Genomic DNA, 20,586 nt, shown 5'->3' with positions numbered 1-20,586 from the left:
TGTCCCTCTTAGTCTGTGGGCGATCACCACATGGGTCGTTCCTGTCCTTGTGATCAGTACCTTCATTGTCCCTGTTGTCTCTGAGCAACCAGCACCATTGTCATTGGCATCTCTCTTGTTCTCTAAGCGACCATCAGCAGCAGCCCCTAATCATTTTTGCTCTCTCTCTCTCTCTCTGTCTCTGATCCAGCCATACAGGGATACAACGAAAAGCCACTGAGGCCATCTGGTCGTGGTACTATGGTTTTAGCATCCGGGATTCTTGACCCAAGTTAGACTAGAACTGGTCCAATTGGACTTACTTTTAACCAGATTTTAATAAATTATATTGGGTTTAGACCCATAAGACTTGATTTGTGTATTTCATCCGATTTATATTCAAAAGGGGGCTATCCGTACACAATCTTATGATTTTTAGATCTAAGTTGGACTGGCTCTGGAACACTGACCCCACTTGTATCCTTAACACTAATGTCATGAGATATAATATCCTTATTTGGGCTTTCTAGTGCTATAAATTGTCATTGCATTTTGTCCATGAGTGCATCATAAGGGGAGAAAAACGTCTGGAAACTTGAAAATTTGGGTTCGAGGATAACTAATTCTGCTAAGGGATCAACTTTTTTTAGTGAATACATTTAAACTGGGAACTGGTACTATTTTCTGAATTAGTACAATATTCTCAGATTCCTCATACAAAGTATCGTTCATTTGGTTTGATAATTTGATTCATCTCCAGATGTCAGATCTATGCCAGACACAATTAGGCAGTGTGGCAGTTTGATATAGTGCATTTATTTCCTCTTAAAAAAAAGTAATGAATCTTGGGGTGTTTGTTACACTCCCACCAAGCGAAACCACTTTCCATTGAAAGAGATGCTTAGGAGGGAAAGTGCTTCCCCATAGGGGGTGGTGCGAACCAATTTTGATAGAAAGGTGCTTTCTTCCATTTATTGTGGACCCAGTACATATTTCTTATGGAGATGTTTGTTTGAACCCTCTTTCATACGAAAGGGCATGAAACAAATGCCCCCTCACAGAGTTTTGCTTGAAGAGAATCATATGCTCTCTGGATGTTTGCTCAAAGAGAGACAATAGAAAAACAATTAAAATCCCTTTTTCCAGGCAGGTCTCACTTCAAAGCTGGACCAGCAGAGGGTTGCTGCATCTTTCTAATCTACAGGCTTCCGCATGATTCATCGCATCAAATTTATCAAATTTCATGACAATGGTAATGGTGAATTTATTAAAATTCATTATTTGCCAACACTAACTATCAAAAAAATTTCCATTTTGAAATAAATGAATGTAGCAAGCTGCTGTCACCAAAAGACATTCCAATGTTTCAAGCACAGCCTACACAATCATACATGCAAATTGCAGTTGCAAACTTAGTTTACCAACTTTTCACCTCATAAATGTACTTCAACAACCCTCAGCTTGCCTATCAAAAAAATAATCTATTTTGACGAAATTAAGTGCACACAAAGCAGTTAGCCTTCAGCACCACTTTCCAAAGGCTAGCTGATAGTCTTGGTGCTCATTGCAAGAACTCTCTAGGATCAGTGACATATCCAGTCAAGGCTGATGCTGATGCTGCCGCTGTGAAAGGTGAAGCCAAGTAAATTTGGCCTTCCTTGTGCCCCATTCTTCCTGGGAAGTTACGGTTAGTGGTAGATACACATACCTGCTCAACAAAATTAGCACATCATTATCCTGTTATATATATATATATAATGCCCATTAAGGGAAATTTAGTCTTTTTCTCTCTATGTAAATAGAGGGACATTTTTTGTCTTTCTTTTCTTTTATTTTTTTCCCCATTTGATTAGGGGTAAGATGGTCTTTCCAATAGAGCTGTTGGGACCTTCCCCAACGGTCACAAATGTGACCATTGGGGAGCTCCCAACAGCTCTATGGGAGCCCCCTTTAATCTCATAATGTGTATAAATAGGGGGTCTTTCTCTCCCTTATTCTCAAAGCTTCTAGGAGCATTTCAATACATTGTTCTTTATATTTTTAAGCTCTCTCTCTCTCACATTGTGTGTGTTTGGTGCCTAACCCTTTGTGGCTTATTATATTTTGCCCATTAGTGACTTTTTGTTTATGTGCTTGTGCATTCGTTGTTGTCACTGACATTGCTATTTGCACTAGTGTTTTATTACATGGTATCAGAGCACTTAGATGTCATTCGCTTTCGTTTGTTTTATTTTTTGTGTGCTTGTATTTTGCACACTTGTTCTTGTATTCTCTCGTTCTTCTCTTCCACAATGATCGAGAAGGATGCAAAGATTGACCTAGGCGGCCGCTATGAAGAACAACCTCAAAGGTAAAAAACTTTGGAGGTATGTACGTGGCACGATTCCAGAACCTCAACTTAAGCTCACCAAGAAGGAAAGAGACGAAGAAAAAGCCTTGAGTAAAGAAGAAAAGGCGAAGGCCATTCAAAAGTACCAATCCAAAGTTGAAGATTGAAAAAGTGAATTTGGCATGGTTCATGAATAATGTGAAGCTCAAAATTTGTACTAATCTTGCCAAATTCAAATGAAGCATGGTTCTTCATGAAATGTATGTAAAATCAAAGAGACCTTGCTAGGCATTTTTTTTGCAAGAAAAAGTGAGCTACCACGCAAGGAGATATGAGTATTAGAGATTACTATAATACTTTATCCCCTCTATGGGATGAATTTGCTCTCCTTAAACCTCAATAGGAAGGAAGTGTTATTGTCATGAGGCAAAAGCAAATATAGAAAAAGAGATTTTTTCAATTTATTCATAGGCTTGAACTCGAATTTGAACAACTAAGAGGATCTCTACTTCACAAGGCTTCAACTTTTCTGAGTGAAATGCTTGCCGATCTATGACAAGAAGAAACTCGCTTGACTCTAAAAAAGGATATTGATGAAGTGCATGCGGTTTCTAAATCGAGCAACAATATGAGGACATATAAACCTTCACATTTTTGAAAAAATAACTATAACAACAATGGTGGTGGAAGAAAAATAGTGTGTCATCATTGTAATGAACCGAGACATCTTAGACCCAATTGTCCTAAGTTTAAGAGAAAAGTGGCTTCCATTGAAGATATCTCATCAAATACAACAACAACAACTACTACGCCTTCATCCCAAAACAATTGGGGTCAGCGATATGAACCAAAAAAGAAATTCATTTTGGGTCTTCCACATGAATCCTTTTCCTCCAATCATTTCTATCCAATGCCATGTCCTTGGTGAGGTTCAAAGCATTCATATCCTTTCCTATCATCTCCACCCAAGTCTTCTTAGGCCTACCCCGACCTCTTTTAACTAATATATGTTCCCATTTCTCCAACCTTCTAACTGGAGCATCATTAGGCCTTCGCCGAATATGTCCAAACCACCGTAAACGATTCTCTCGCATCTTATTTTCAATGGGTACAACGCCTACCTTCTTACGTATCTCCTCATTCCGAATCTTATCTTTTATTGTATTTCCACACATCCATCTAAGCATCCGCATCTCAGCTACACTCATTTTTTGAATATGATGTCTCTTTGCAGCCCAACATTCTGTACCATATAGTAAAGCGGGTCTAATAGTCGTCCTATAAAAGATATCTCATCAAATGAAGATCAAAAAAATGATGGAGACATCAAGGATACCATTGCTCAACTTGCAAAAGCATTTCAACACTTTGTGAGAAACAACTTTTTCAGACCTACTTATAATGCTGTAATTTCATCAACTCTCGGTATGTCTTCTTGGATTCTTGATTCGGGTGCTTCCTTTTATATGATACCAAATGCATCTCTTTTATCTGAACCAAACACTAACTCTTTTAAATCTTTTGTCTCTACGACCGATGATATATCCTTGGATATTAAAGGGATAAGAACTCTTAAAACAATTTTGAACAATGACAAAAAATTCTTTGTTTCAAAAATTAGAATTATTTCTAAATTTGAATCTTTTTTTGGTTTCTCAAATTTTCGATTTAGGTTGTAGTATCTCTTTTTCATCTTCAAATTGCTATGTACAGGATCTCCTGTCCGGGAAGCGGATTGGGCAAGGCCATAAAAGAAGAGACCTATACTATATGATTTTTTTGTCATTACCATTTAAGTCTTTTTGCAATCATGTTCAAACTAAGGATGTTGCCACTTGGCACAAAAGGCTTGGTCATCATAGTCTCTCTAAAATGTATCTCTTTCTTCTTTTTGAGAATTTTTGTAATGAAAAAGCATTTACATGCAATGATTGTATCCTTGAAAAAATGCATTCTCTATCTTTTCAACATAACTTCATTTTGAAAAGACCTTTTGAGCTAGTGTATTCGGATGTATGAAAACTGACACCCGTCATGTCTAAAGGAGGATACTCATATTATGTTGTTTTTATTGATGATTTCACTAGATACACTTGGGTTTACTTAAAAATAAATTTGATATTTTTTCTATCTTTAAAGAATTTCACACCCTTATTCAAAATCAATTTCAAAATAATATAGCCATCTTTAGATCCGATTCTAAAGGAAAATACATGTCAAAAGAATTTCAAAATTATTTTAAAAAAAATAACATTATTCATCAAAGATCTTGTCCCAAAACTCCTCAACAAAATGACCTTGCCGAAAGAAAGCATAGACATCTTATTGAAACCACAATAACTCTTGTCATTTCTAAAAATGTTTCAAAGAATTTTTGGGCCGAAGTCGTTCTTTCCGCAATATATCTTATAAATAGGATGTTATCCTCATCTTTAAAAAATATTTCTCCCTTTGAAAGATTATTTAAAATATCTTCGGATTTCGAAAGATTAAAAATATTTGGTTGCAAATGTTTTGTATTTTTTTAAGCACAAGATAAACTCTCACCAAAAGCTCTTGAATGTGCTTTTATTGGTTATGGTGAAAATAAAAAAGGATATAGGTGCTATGATGTTAAAAATGATAAACTTTATGTTTCAAGAAATGCGACTTTTCTTGAAGAACAAAATGGATTTTAACATCAACTCAAGGAAGAAGTTGATTATTATTTCTGATTTGACTTCTTACCTAGAAATAATTCTAAAAAATCTAATGATACAATTTGTGATAATGAAATTGTGTATGGTAACCATTCTCATCAAATAGATGATTCTCCTAGTGAGAATCCTAATGATATTCATGTGTATACTCGGCGTGAGGGAAATAAACAAAACACTTTTGATATGTATTCACAAAATCTTTCCTTAGAGGACGAAGTAGAGGAATCCTTACCTAGATGATCCTCTCGGAGTAGTAGACCTCCTCAAAAGTTTGTCTTATGATTCTTTTTCTCCAAATTATAGAATTTGTTTAATGATGATTCATCCCTATCATGAGCCTTCCAACTTTGAAGAAGCTAAGCAACATTCTCATTGGATAGAAGCTATGACACTAGAATTAAAAACACTCAACAAAGAACACTTAAAAATTCCTAAATCTTTATTTAAGAAAAGGCTATTGGGTGATGGGTTTATAAAGTCAAAATTAAAACTGATGGGTTATTAGAAAGATATAAAGCTAGGTTAGTTGCTAAAGGTTATGCACAAGAGTATGAAATTGATTAGGATGAGACTTTTGCTCCGGTTGCTAGGATGACTAGTGTAAGAACTTTAATAACTTCATTATCTATTAGACAATGACCTATTTACCAATTAGATATCAAAAATACCTTTTTAAATGAGAACCTTTGTAAAGAAGTTTACATGGATCCTCTGTCGGGTCTTGAGATTGAAGAAAGAAAAATCCATAAGTTTAATAAAGCTCCTTATGGTCTTAAACAAGCTCCAAAAGCTTGGTATGACCATTTTAGTAAAGTTGTTCTTGATAGTGAATTTACTTGTTATATTGATACTGCTCTTTTTGTTAAAAATGCAGGTGATCACATAACTATTTTGTTGTTATATGCTGATGATATGATTATCACTGGGAATGACAAAATAGGCATTGAGTTTATTAAAAATATTCTTAAAAATAATTTTGATGTATCTGACCTTGAATTTTTAAGGTATTTTTTATGTATTGAAGTTGCATATTCTCCTAGAGGATATGTTGTATCTCAAATGAAGTTTGCATAAGATATTATTGCCAAGTCTAGCTTAACTGACGAAAAGAAAATAGAGACTACAGAAGTAATCAATGCTAAAAGGAGAGTCGATGATGAAACTCTTTTAGAAGATCCCACTCCTTATCATTAATTGATTGGGTCACTAACAAATTTATCTATTACCAGGCCAGATATTGCTCATGCCGTTCATACTGCAAGTCAATTTCAAAATGCCTCAACTTCTATTTACATGGTTGCTATTATGCAAATTATCAGGTATCCGAAGGAAACTAACAAAATCACTATTCTTATCTTCTTTTTCATCTCTCATTTTAATTGCTTATACAGACTCTGATTGGGGTAGTAACCCCAATGATCATATTTCTACTATAGGTTATTGTATTTTCTTGGAGAATAATTAATTTCTTGGAGATGTAAAAAACAACAAAATGTATCGTCTTCTACCGAAGTCGAGTATACGACCTACTACAACAGAACTTATCCGGTTAAGAAGTCTGCTCAAAGACATATGAGTCATCATCTCTCTCCTTTCAAAGTTGTGTTGCTACAACAAAAGTGCCATCTACATTGCTAGAAACCACACCTTCTATGAACAAACAAAGGGCATTGAGATGGACTGTCATTATGTTCGGGATGAATTTCTACATAGCACTATTCAACTGCCATACGTCACTTTAGAGTATCAACTTGCATATTTTTTTACCAAAGCTTTGCCATCTCCTCGTTTCTACTTTCTCCTAAGCAAATTCATAGTGATTTCATCGTTAGTTTGAGGGAGGGTGTTTATATATATATATGAATGTCATTTGTAATGCCCACTAGGGGCAATTTAATCTTTCTCTCTCTATGTAAATAGACATGTCCACTAGGGACAATTTTTATCTTTTTATTAATTTTTTCTTTTTCTTATTTGATTAGGGGTAAGAGGGTCTTCTCAATAGAGCTCTTGGGAACCTCTGTTAAAATATTATGTATATACCCATTGATATACATATATTTATAAATATACATATATAAAAGGCATTATGGTCATCTCATGTAAATATTTTTAGCACACTCCGTTAGGGACTGAAAAATCTTTTTATATTCTTTATTTTGTCTTTTTTGAACTTGTAATATCTTGTAGCCATTGGGCGCAGTCAATCCAACTAGTCGTTGGACTGCCCCCTTTATGCTTAAGTGAGGCTCACTCCCTCTTGTATATGCATGCGTTCTAAAGCATTTTGTGAGAAATACAATTCATTTTTTAATTCTTATAGGCTTTGTGCCTCTTGTTCTATTGTAAAAGTCATATTTTTGTCTCTTTTGTGAGATTGTTGTTGGTCCATTAGAGACCATTTTATACTTGTGCCCTTGTGTAGCCTCTCATTGGCATTGTAATTGTGCACTATCATTTCATTATATGGTATCAGAACCAGGTTCTTTAAATAGTAGAAGCTATCTTGGGATCCTACTTATGGTGGTGCTCTTCAACTCATGGTCATCTTCCAACTCTACTTAAAAATTCTTGTAACCATTATGGGAGAGAGATTTTGCCTCCTCCATCTCCTACAAGCTCAATGAAAACAATTATTTGATGCAGGCGACGATAACAGAGAATCACATCAAAGAAAAAAAAATTTGGGTTTTGTTAGTGACACCACTAATGAACCACAACTCAAATTGACTAGAAGAGGAGATCAAGACAAATTGGAAACTAAGTCATACGGACTCGGCTAAAAGGTTGACGCACCCGCGTCGACACGCCCCGACACGAACACGGTCAACTAAGTGTCAGACTCGGTCAATGCACTGGGGCCGAGTTCATCCACATTTTGGACTCGGTCAACTTTGACTGAGTCTATTTTTATCCATTTATTAAAATTAATTTGGACAGATTTATGATAAGTTTTGTTGTTATCCCACTCACAAGCTTCTTTATGTGTTATATTGTGGTAAGTTTGTGTTGTTACTTCAATAGATTTATTTTTTTATTTTTGCTTTAAAATTTTCAATCTTATATATATATATATATATATAGCCATGTCCCTGTGTCCAAAATTTTTGAAATTGCTTCGCACCCGTGTTGCACCCGTACCCGCACCCGCACCCACGTGACATAGATTGGAAGATTGAGAAGCGAGCAATGCTCAAATTCTCTCATGGTTTATGAATACCATGAAATTCAAAATCACCACCAACATCATCAAGTTTAAGAAAGCATGTGATGCATGAATCTTTTTAAAGAGTACCTTCATCCAAAAAGACATGGCTAGGCTATATTATCTTCAAGACAAGATACATAATGCAAAATAAGGAGATAAAAGTGTAAGGGACTTTTACAGTATTTTATCCCCTATTTGGGATGAACTAGCCATGTTAGAACCAAAATGAGAAGGTTTGGCTATTGAAATGAGAAGATCTCAAATAAAAAGAGATTTTTTTTCTTTCCTTTATGGCCTCCGGTCGAAATTTAAGCAAGTTAGATCCTCTTTGTTTCATAGGACATCAACTCCTTCTACAAGTGAGACTCTTGCTCAAATTTGTCAAGAGAAAACAAGGTTTGGAATGCACAAGTCTAATGATGAGGTCCTTACTGTGGCAAGACCCAAATTTTTTGTAAAAACATATAAACCACCTCACTTTGAGAGAAAATTCAATAAGAAAAGACATAATGGAGGAGGATACAAAGGATGATACAAAGGCAAAATCATTTGTCATGTAAGAAACCGAGCATATAAGACCGGATTGTCCCAAATTTAAAAAAATGACAGCCTTAAGTGAAGAACCTCAAGAAACTAAGAAAGGGGGCAACTTCAATGATTTGACAATTGCCTAAATAGTGAGGGTCGTCTCACATATTCTTAAAGCCACTCCTTCTACATCTGGTGTTGCCATCTCCTCCTCCTCTTCTCCTCCGAGTAAGTCTTGGATTTTGGATTCGAGAGCTTTTTTTTCATGATTCATGATGAGTCTCTATTATTCAATTACACTAATTCATACTTTTCATGTGTATCAACCACCGTTGGTACTTTTTTAAAAGTCAAAAGTATAGAAAACCTCAACAATATTTCAAAAAACTCTTTTGTTCCAAATGTGAGGGTTATTCCAAAATTAGATTTAAATCTTTTTTCAATTTCTTAAATTTTTTATTATGGATGTAAAGTTTTCTTCACATCTAAGGCTTGTTGAGTGCAGGATCTTCAGTCAGAAAAGCTGATTGGGCAAGGCCATAGAAGAAATCTTTATTATATGGATTCCTTATGTTTACCCAAAAATTCTTTTTGTAATCATGTCAAAGACATTAATTTAGATTTTTGGCATAAAAGATTAGGATACCCAAACATATCCAAATTATCTTATTTTTCATTTTTGATTTTTTTTATAAAGATAAAGATTTTGTATGTGAAAAAATACAAGTGACCCCTTTTGGATCTAGAACCTCCTTGTCTAATGAAAATTTTGAATTAATGTATTCGGATGTATGAGGTTTTACTCCCGTTATGTCAAAAGGTGGATATTCATATTATGTTACATTCATATATGATTTTAGTAGACATACTTAGATTTACTTCCTCAAACTCAAATCCAAAGTCTTTTCGTGTTTTAAAATTTTTCATAATCTTGTTAAAAATCAATTTAAAACAAATATTAAAGTTTTTCGCTCCGACTCAAGAGGAGAGTTTCTTTCAAATGAATTTTAATCATATTTAAAAACTCATGGTATTGTACACTAACAATCTTGTCTTAGGACCCCTCAACAAAATGATATTTTTGAAAGAAAGCATTGTCACATTATTGAAACTACTAGGACTCCACTTATTTCAAAAGAAATTCCAATTTTTTTTATGCCAAAGTCGCCCTTACCACACCTAATAAATAGAATGCCTTCTTAAATATTGAAAAATAAATCTTCTGTGTAAATGTTTTGTGCTTCTTGAAAAATATAACAAACTCTCTCCTAAAGCTATAAAATGTGTTTCTCTTGGATATGCCAAAATAAGAAAGGTTATCGATGTTATGATCAAACAAATGACAAACTTTATGTTTCTAAAAATGTAACTTTTCTTGAAAATGAAAATGGATTTGATTTTGAAAAAAACTAAGGAAGAATCCGAGTATGCCTTCTTATTTGATTTGTTACCTAAATCAAATAATGAAATTATTAATGATAATGACATTGGAAATTTCGAGTATATTAATGACTAGTGAAGAAAGAGAGCTATCTCATGATCTCTTACAATATTCTAGACGAGATAATGGGGAGCATCCATGTGCTTTTGAAAGATATAATCAATCAACAAATATTGAAGAAACTAGAGTTAGAAGATCTGAACAAATACATAGGCCTTCAAGTAGATTTGTTTCTTATGAATCTTTTTTCTCCAAACTATAGGGCATGTCTTCTAGCTATTCATTCATATCATAAACCATCTAACTACAATGAAGTTAAAAACATAAAAGAGTGGGTTGAAGCTATAAAGATAAAATTAGATGCATTATACAAGAATCATACCTGAGCAATTCAACCTCTCCCCAAGAGAAATAAGACTATAGGGTGTAGATGAGTTTTGAAAATCAAAACAAAAAGTGACGAGTCTCTAGAAAAATATAAAGCAAGATTAGTTGCAAAAGGATACTCTCAGGAATATGGAATAGATTATGAGGAAACATTTGCTCAGTAGCCTATATGACCACAGTTAGGGCTCTAGTTGCAGTAGCATTTATTAGAAAATGACCTATATATCAGTTACACGTTAAGAATACATTCTTAAACAAAAATTCAAATGAAAAAGTGTACATGGATCCTATCCCTGGTTTGACTATTGAAAATGGTATGCTTATTCGTCTTCAAAAGACTTTATATGGGCTTAAACAAGCTCCTAAAGCATGGTATGATCGGTTTAGTAGTACTGTATTGAATTTTGGTTTTAAATCTTGTTAGACTGACACTGCTCTTTTTGTAAGATTTACATGTAACTCACTTATTCTTCTTCTTTTGTATGTTGATGATATGATCATCACTGAAAATGATCATAAGAAAATTGAAGAAATCAAAATTATGCTTAAAAATTCTTTTGATATGACTGACCTTGGTTTTTTGAGTTATTTTTTAAGAATTGAAGTAGACTATTTGCCAAGAGGGTACATATTGTCTCAAATCAAGTTTGCAGTTGATATTGTTGCACGTTCGGGAATCACTGACACAAAGTATGTCGATACTCCTGAAGTGATAAATGGAAAAATGAAAGCTGAAGACGGAGTGTTATTAGATGATTCAACTCTTTATAGGCAACTTATCAGATCATTAATGTATTTATCTATTACCAAACCAGACATTACACATGCAATACACAATGCAAGTCAATTTCAACATGCACCCATATCGGTTCACACGTAAACAATATTAAGAATAGTTTGATACATCAAGAAAACTATATTTAAAGAGTTATTCTTATCCTCTTCATCATCTTTAAATCTTATTGCTTATATTGATTCTATCTTGGGAGGAGATCCCAATAACCATCACTCAATTACTGTTTTTTATATGTTTGTAGGTGATTCCCTCATCTCTTGGCGATGCAAAAAATAATAGAAAGTGTCCTTATCCTTCACGAAAGCTGAGTATAGGGCAATGGTTACAACAACCACCGAGGTCGTGTGGATGAGAGCACTACTTTCAGATATGGGTGTTGATGTTTCAGAACCTTCAAAACTATGCTGCGATAACAAAAGTTTCATATATATAACCAGTAATCACGCATTTCATGAGCAAACAAAACATATTGAGATGGATTGTCACTACGTTCGCAAAGAGTATTTGAAGGGGACAATTACTTTGCCCTATGTTCAGTACGAGTTTTAGATTGCAGATTTTTTCACCAAAGCTCTTCCACTGCCAAGATTCTTGTATCTTCTTAACAAACTTTCGATGATTTCACCGTAAGTTTGAGGAGTATTAAAATATTATGTATATACCCACTATGTATATCAAGGGCATTATGATCATTTCATGTAAAGTATTTTTAACACAATCCATTATAGATTGAAGTCTTTTTATTTTTTCTTTTTTGACCTTGCAATATCTTGTAGCCATTGGGGGCAGTCAATCCAACTAGTCATTGGACTACCCCCAATGGTTATAAATATGACCGTTGGAGGCAGTCCAACAACGGATGGACTGCCCCCTTTATGCTTAAGTGAAGCTCTATAAATAGAGTCTCACTCCCTTTTGTATATGCAAGCTTTCTAAAGCATTTTGTAAGAAATACATTTCTTTTTTTTTCTTGTAGGCTTTGTGCCTCTTGTTCTATTGTGAAAGTCATATTTTTGTCTCTTTTGTGAGATTGTTGTTGGTCCATTAAAGATCATTTTATACGTGTGCACTTGTGTAGCCTCTCATTCGCATTGTAATTGTGCACTATTGTTTCATTACACCCTCCCCAACGGTCACAAATGTGACCATTGGGGAGCTCCCAACAGCTCTATTGGGAACTCCTTTAATATCATAATGTGTATAAATAAGGGGGTCTTTCTCCCCCTTATTCTCAAGGCTTCTAGGAGCATTTCAATAGATTGTTCTTTATATTTTTAAGCTCTCTCTCTAATGTGTTTGGTGCCTAACTCTTTGTGGCTTATTGTATTTTGCCCATTAGTGGCTTCTTGTTTGTGTGAAGATGCTCTTTGCACTAGTATTTCATTACACCCTTCATGATGAAGCTCCATTAGTAAAAAGATTCCACTGCAGCTCCAACAGATTATAACATGCAAAATGATGTGCAAGGGAGGAATATATACGGAAGCACGTCCATTTCTATCCATCTGCAGAGGAGATCTAAGCATACATCTCTAGGACTTTGCAGCAAATCAAACAGAACATATTAGCAAAAATACACCACTGAATTTTGGATTCAGCTAGAAGATGAAGTCAGTTCCAAGATCTCTCCCTGAATTTAATGAACGACTCACATGTTCAACCACTTAGCTCAATAATAAACTATGTTAATGAGCCAAATCACCTAATGGGTCCGCATTTGTCAGGAAGAGAAAAAAAAAACAAAAAACCTGCAGGAGGATCAACAGCCCACCCTGTTTGGGGCCCTTGTTTTGGTCCCTGACTAAGGGTTCATCTTTTCTTAAACATCTAGCCTATACAGGCACACTTGCCTCTGATTGTATGTGGAAGAACAAGTCCAGAATGGTCTATAAATTTCAACCATTTAGATTCTAAACATTTTTGATGAATTGACAGGATCTGCCTTTTGGTAGAACAAACAATAATAACAAGATCGTTATCACTATCAATAACAACTACAGCATCAAGAAGAAATAACCAAGATTAGAAGTGAAAAAAAGGCACATGCATTCCTCCCATACCCAAGGAAAGTTGCAGATTACATAAAACAAGAAGACTGACCTGGGGTTCATTCATCCGTGCATAAGTATCTCGAGGTCCACCCAAGCAAGCACCACAATTAGGACTAGCTGGAGTATCACAACCAGCTTCCTCAAATATCTGGGAGCATGTCTTACCACTGGAACCTGGAACTTCAAGGCCATAGATGTCCACCCAAACCTGCAAGTGTCATATTAGAGGCACACACACCAGCTTTTGGAGAGAGAGAGAGAGAGAGAGAGAGAGAGAGAACCTTTTGAGTTGCAGGAACAAGAAAAGTTGGAACATTAACCTTTTTGCCCTATTTGTAAAACATTTCATGGTTAAACCACGAGGACAAATAATACGAAAATGATTTCTAATGTGTAGAGTACAAATATATTATTTCTACATGCATCAGCATATTCGCCATGTAATAAATACCAAGAGTGAAAAGGGAACCAAAGTTCTTGCAAAGGGGCATGAGTTTCAAGCCTTGCTAAATGAACAAAACATGCATTATGGTTCCCACTGTCACAAATATTCTAGCAGGGGCAGGGAACTAAGCAAATCCACTAAAAAAACAGTATTCCCCAGTTTAAAATGGCTCCAAGTTAAGATTAAAATGCAAAGGCGTGCATTTGATTCAGAGGTTGATTCTATTAAATAGAAGATATGAACCTTAGACATTATGACAACAAAAGAACAGCACCTAAAAGGGAAATAAGCATGGGAGTATTGAGTAGAAAATGACACGTGTCACAAAGCTTTATTGTGATGTTGTTCATAGTAGCACATGGAATGGAAAAGTAACTACTTACTGCAAAAGTCCTGGAAAAAGAAAATCCATTAAAAAACTGGACAGATTAGAAGAAAAGAAAAGCTGGAAAGAAGAAAAGAAATGGAGAATGACAAAATCTCCTTGATACATCTATTGTTGTAATAGAATTAATGTATCTTTGTTCAAACCGACCACGGCTAGCCATAACCAAATCTTTTGCCACTTACAGAAGCCAAGAAAACCTTTGCAGCAGCCATAAAGTTTTCAGTCTTGCCACCAGTACAGGATCCAATATATACTCTGTCTATTTTGACATGTTTGCACTCTCTTGCCAGTGCACGATTGTCAGGAGAATGTGGCTGCAAAGAGAAAGGGAAGATTTCTTGTCCAAAGAATCCAAAATTCATAAGCACGAGATACAACACAAGATAATCCTTTTTTTTCATAGGAAACAGAAGAGAGTTTATAGCATATGGATAAAAGACTAAATAACCTTTGCAACCAAGGGTTTCAATTTCGAGACATCAAATCTGTACTCATGAAGGTATCTGCAGATTAAGAAAGATCAGATAGAAGTTATGATTCTGAAAAGGTCATTAATTATTTTATATATAACAAATAAAATTTTGAGTATGCAAGTCAGTTGTATCTAGTACCTGGCATTTTCGTCACCATAAACAGGTTCAAACTGCTTTGAAGTCTTATCCTGAGCAACAAAAATAGAACATGAATTTTAGATATTTCCAACAGTATTAACCATACTCCTATAACTGTTGAGACATTTTCAACAAGTTTTTTATAAAGAAAGTCTTAAAAAGGTCCCATATTTGTTTATCATGATAGATATTCCAATCTTTCTGCAAGGCCACTAAATTTTCCCAAGGTTTCTCCCAGAAACAAAAAAGGCATCAAAATTTATCTGTTTAAATTGACCAAGATTTTGTCCAGAAAAATAAATGTCAGACAGAAACACTTTTTTTACTATATTAGAACCCTCCTAAGCATGACGTATTCATCCTGCTCATACACAGAAGGAATTCTCCAAAGATTACCTTGAGGTAGTTAAATGTAGTTTGGTCTGCAGGAACAACACCATTCTTCCCCCCAGCTTCAATTACCATGTTGCAGAGGGTCATCCGCTCTTCCATCTTTCAATGGGAAAGCAAATTTCCATAAGGACTCATTATGTAGAACAAAACCCAAGCATGGATCATGAAGCATCATCACGTGTATTTGTGCACAAAAGGCTGCTGTAACCAATAGCTATACAAAAGTACTTGGAAGGATAATTACAGTCAATGCTTCAACAGCTGTGCCAGTGAATTCCATGGACCTATATGTTGCACCTGCCACTGTGATTTCATCTATAATCTGCATGTGAAAAGTCAACTCTTAGAAAAAAATTTAAAGCAAACTGCATGTAAAACTAAAATCATTATGTGGAATTTATGGTGACTATTCTAGGAAGCAGAAATTCATCATCAAATAAGAAAAGTATACTAGGCATAGACAAATGAAAGAAAAAAAAACATTAATGTTACCTGCAAAATCAGGTCCTTGGCAAGCAGGAAGCTGGGCTTTTCTCCATCCAGGACAAACCTCAACGTTGGTGGTACCTGCAATTTATTCCATAATAGGTTTGGGGTTCAAATTGATTTTTTATTTTTTTTGAGTGTGGTAACAGATCAAGTCAGACATAATTCTTTTCCCTGTAGGCATTTCCAATGTAGAAATAGGTAGTGTTGGACTTGTCAGGTGCAAAAACCTCCTATTTGGGGCCTTTTGTATAAGAGCAAAACCAGGACAAGTTGGTTTGAGTCCACTAGCACCTTCTCAAGCTCATCCAGCCAAAATTTACCCTTATGAGTATGGTTGCAAGGGCAAGGTCAAGGTGGAATAAGATGTCACTTGGGATAGGTTATGGTTAGTAACTTAGTATCCTTAAAAAATAAAAAATAATAATGTGAACAACTTACAACATAGCTACTTGTGAGTATGGTTGCAAAGCAAGGTGCAATAAGATGTCACTTAGGGTAGGTTATGGTTGGTATCTTTAAAAAATATAAAAAAATCATGTAACTTATAACATAGTGTGGAAGAAACTTTTATAGTCAATGAAGGCTAAAAGTTTAACTGAAGCATGGTTACCAGGTTGGCAAGCCCCGAAGACCCTGGTATGTTGGCATAGTTTCATCTGAACTGGAAAGATTTAGATACACTCAGAAGACTGGGTGTTGGATCACAATTAACTGGCCAAAGTAGAAAATCAGATAACTATGGACCGAGGCATGCGTATATGATCATGCAGATAATGAGATGGAACACTTTCCCTGATTTGAATGTTGAAGGGATCACTAATGTTTTAATCAGAGGGGTCTATCTATACACCATTAAATTTAAACAGAAAGCCAGACAGAAACTTATGATTCTTGTAACAAGATTAAACATAAAGGCAAATTGGTAATTTGAAACCCATAAGACACTGGAATATACCTTCAAAAGGAGCTTCCCAGTGCCCATTACAAAACCAGCATCTGTAATCCCAATACCAGTAGCAAACTGACCCAATGCCCCAGCATTGCATGTATGTGAATCTGTTCCAAGCAGGACCTGGAAGCAAACTAAAATGCTCAAGTGGGACCATGACACAGGAGCTCTAAATAATCATAGATTAGGAATTATACAGCAGACAGAGAAACCACCTCTCCAGGCCTGCAGTGGCCCTCTTCAGCAAGGGCGATATGACAAACACCTCTGTAATCTGGATTTGCCTGTCAGTAAGCGATCATGTAATATACAAAGCAAAGACAAAAATGCATCTTATGAGAAACACAGATAAAAAAATATGTATTCTCATTATCAAGTAGCATAGACATCAATTGGATAAAAAGAAAATAATACCCGAAAATTCCCTCGATCCTTGATGTCATAAAAGTACTTGATATTCTGTTCTAAACAGAAGTCTCGCAATATATCCAAATTGCGATTTGCACGTTCATCGCTTGTGAAGATATAGTGATCCGGTATGATGACTACTTTTTCATGGTCCCATACCTGAGAATGCAGGTTGAGTATGAATTTAATCATCACATTTTGTGAAAAAATAAAACACTGGCTAAACAAACTTAGATATTATACTCCATGAACTGTCAATACTCAAGAAAGAACACAAGCTAAACAACATACAAAATAAGAACAAACAGGAAAGGAGAAAAAGATGAAGACAAGAAAAGGGTCTTAGCCACTGCTGCAGGGGTCGGCCGTGTGGTCAATGGTGTTTGTATGAGGGCGTTGAGAATTGAGATGAAGACGGCCCGATTGAGCCCTACCAGCGCACAGGTGTGTTTTTAGCTTTCAAAGGTAGGCTACTTAAGGCAGGGTGGTCGTAGACCCCACCCGGGTTTACCTAATAGGAGGGTGGACTCATTAAGTGACCCAGTTCTCGGTGAGGGTTCTTCGTCATAAAAATAAAAAAAGGTCTTAGCCAGCATCAAGTTGCATATCAACTAATTAACACAGCTAAGACCGAGGGGTTAGCGTAGTTGGAACGGGCCTTATGTCAGATGGCCAGTCGGGGTTCGATTACTGCGGGTGTTATCCCCTTGCCTAAGCCGAAGCCGGTGGCTCCCTGGGGTAGATGGGTGCGCCCGGGTTTACACCCCTTCGGGGGTGGTTTGCCCGTCCTTATGGAAAAAACTAATTAACAAAGCTAATTTAATTGTGCAGCTAGAGTTTCAATCAACACAAGAAAAGCAGAATAAAGATGAAAGCAACAACAAAATATACACAGATCATCTTTATATTTGCAAGCAAATGCATAATGACATAGGATTGCTTCGAACAAATTGCAGATATCATCAGGCAATATTTCCATCCACAACTCATCCAAGTGGGAGTCATCTATTCTCACTAACTCATTCCATTGAGACAGAACAAGCACAACCACTCTTGCGAAATGCCAGATATCTCAGCATTTGATCATGTTTAATTGAAACAAAGGTGATCATGTATTACCAAAACAAAAACCACAAGTCCTAACGAAAGAGAAAGCAACCAAACAATGAAAACGACTACAATGGGAATGATCAGAAACTGAAATTCCCTATCGACGAAGCGTAGGTACCCTTGCGTTTTCGCCGAATTCCTTCTTGAAGATGCCGAAGGTTGCCGGGCCGCAGACGTCGTGGGTCATCAGCACGTCGACGTTCACCCAGACGTTCTCCCCAGGTTCAACCATCGCCCGCCCCGACGCCCTCGCCAGTATCTTCTCTGTCGTCGTCATTTCCCGCTTAACCTGAGCCCTCCCCAGTCCCCACCAATCGAAACAATCAATACACAAGATCCCCAACAAGAAAAGAATGAAACCAGGCGATAATCGAAAGACCAGCGTCGATCTCACCGAGCCGGTGGCGGCAGGAGATCGCTGCTGAGGTTGTGGTGGAGCAATGGCGGCACGGACGGGCCTTACGACTCTCCTGCTGCAACCCATCTTTACACCGAAGCCAAACGAGGGGGTTGAGGAGAGGGGCGCTGAGAGGTCCATTTCTCTCTGCGGAAGAAACGAAGGACACGCAACAATTTCGATGGTTAGAAGAATGAAGGCTGAGAGAGAGAGAGAACCTTGACGAAGGAAGCAGACTTTGATGCTACGGCAGAGGAACCCAAGTTGATCTCGGTCGGCTCTCTCTCTATAAAACAAGAGAGAGAGAAGCAGGTTATTTCTTTAGAACAAGGCAGTTAGCTACATCTCATGTTCGGGGTCCCAAAAAGCACCAGGTACGTAAGTAAGTGTGTTTGTCAGCATTAATTAGCGTTGGAGTTTGATGCGATTGCAAAGACTTAAGTACCTTCTTTTCTATTGATGAAAAAAAATAACGATTCTTGAAAATGAGTGGTTGTAAAGACGTAAGTGTCCCGAAGATGATTATTTAAGACCCAGTCTCTGCACTGCAGGATTATCTGAAAAAGAAATCTCCCCTGGAAGAGGCCATAAACATCAACCCTCTCATTCTCTCTCTCCCTTCTATTTCTGCTTCTATGCACATCCAACAGAAGATCTTACATTGCTCCATTAAGCACCGACTGACCTGCACATTGACTGTTGTGGAGCCTGATTCAGAGTTTTTACCCTTACAGGAGGAGGGTTTGGGGGTTCATCCCAACGTGGGTAGCATCATTCAACTAAATGAGTTGTAGATCCTGATTCAGAGTTTTTACCCTTACAGGAGAGAGGTCTGGGGGCTCCTCCCAACATGGGTAGCATCATTCAACTTGAAGAGTTGTGGAGTCTGATTCAAAGTTTTTATCCTTACAGAAAAGAGAGGTCTGAGGGCTCCTCCCAGCGTGGGTAGCATCATTCAACTTGAAGAGTTGTGGAGTCTGATTCAGAGTTTTTACCCTTACAAAAGGGGGGGTCTGAGGGCTCCTCCTAGCGTGGGTAACATCATTCAACTTGATGAGTTATGGAGTCTGATTCAGAGTTTTTACCCTTACAGAAGGGGGGTCTAAGGGCTCCTCCCAGTGTGGGTAACATCACTTAACTTGATGAGTTGTGGAGTCTGATTCAGAGTTTTTACCCTTATAGGAGGAGCGTTTGGGGGCTCCTCCCAACGTGGATAGCATCGTTCAACTTGATTCGTTGTGGAGCCCGATTCAGAGTTTTTGCCCTTACACGAGAAGGGTTTGGGGGCTCCTCCCAGCGTGGGTAGCATCGTTCAACTTGATTCGTTGTGGAGCCTGATTTAGAGTTTTTGCCCTTACAGGAGGGGGGTCCGGGGGCTCCCCCTCAGCACGGGTCCCGGGTGTTGTGGTCAAAAAATGCACAGGGTGTCGTGGTGAGAAAGACATATGTTTGTTTCAAGCAAAGTTGGAAGAAATCAATGGAAAATCCAACAGGGAGCATGCCAGAATCAAGATGTGGATGTCAAGCGAGAATGGTGTTGTGCAACTCAAATAACACAAAATAATAAGGGTCTTATTTTTAGTTAAAATGGAGAATGAAATGACAATAGAAATTGCTTAAAATTTACAATAATAAACTTGACTAAATAACGAAGACACCATTTTTTACGGATTTGGAATATGACCTCCGATTAAGGAGATATGGCCCTGACAAGTTGGTCCTAATTCGGGTAGCGATTTACAGCGATTTGCTTACTGAATAACACTATAAATCGCTATAGCGATTTGCGGAAGACACTACAAATCGCTATAGTGAGATTCAAAAACACTATAAATCGCTATAGCGATTTGCGGAAGACACTACAAATCGCTATAGTGAGATTCAAAAACACTATAAATCGCTATAACGATTTGCGGAAGACACTAAAAAATCGCTATAGTAAGATCCAAAAACACTATAAATCGCTATAGCGATTTGC

General features: G+C 36.7%; 1 protein-coding gene across 2 annotated transcripts; it reads right to left on the bottom strand.

Moving 5' to 3' along the window:
- Nucleotides 1-1,278: 1,278 nt before the first annotated feature.
- Nucleotides 1,279-18,876, bottom strand: LOC149819352 (3-isopropylmalate dehydratase large subunit, chloroplastic-like). Of its 2 annotated transcripts, XM_089985514.1 has the most exons (14): nt 18,606-18,876; nt 18,330-18,500; nt 17,108-17,260; nt 16,909-16,977; nt 16,700-16,816; nt 15,748-15,822; nt 15,500-15,577; nt 15,259-15,354; nt 14,863-14,912; nt 14,700-14,754; nt 14,434-14,565; nt 13,700-13,747; nt 13,468-13,626; nt 1,279-1,687 (listed from the first exon to the last, which is right to left on the bottom strand). In XM_089985514.1, exons 1-14 carry the CDS (start codon nt 18,747-18,749, stop codon nt 1,541-1,543), a joined length of 1,494 nt encoding a protein of 497 aa, XP_089841640.1. In that variant the 5' UTR covers nt 18,750-18,876; the 3' UTR covers nt 1,279-1,540. The 2 variants fall into 2 exon arrangements, with proteins under 2 accessions (XP_089841640.1, XP_089841639.1); XM_089985513.1 differs by having other exon boundaries at nt 18,330-18,876.
- Nucleotides 18,877-20,586: the final 1,710 nt, after the last annotated feature.

Source organism: Nuphar pumila, chromosome 13, assembly GCF_984573655.1.
Source record: "Nuphar pumila chromosome 13, dmNupPumi1.hap1.1, whole genome shotgun sequence".
In the NCBI taxonomy this organism is placed as follows: domain Eukaryota; kingdom Viridiplantae; phylum Streptophyta; class Magnoliopsida; order Nymphaeales; family Nymphaeaceae; genus Nuphar; species Nuphar pumila.
Note: the sequence above shows the minus strand (reverse complement) of the source record. Positions and strands in the feature narration are given on the sequence as shown.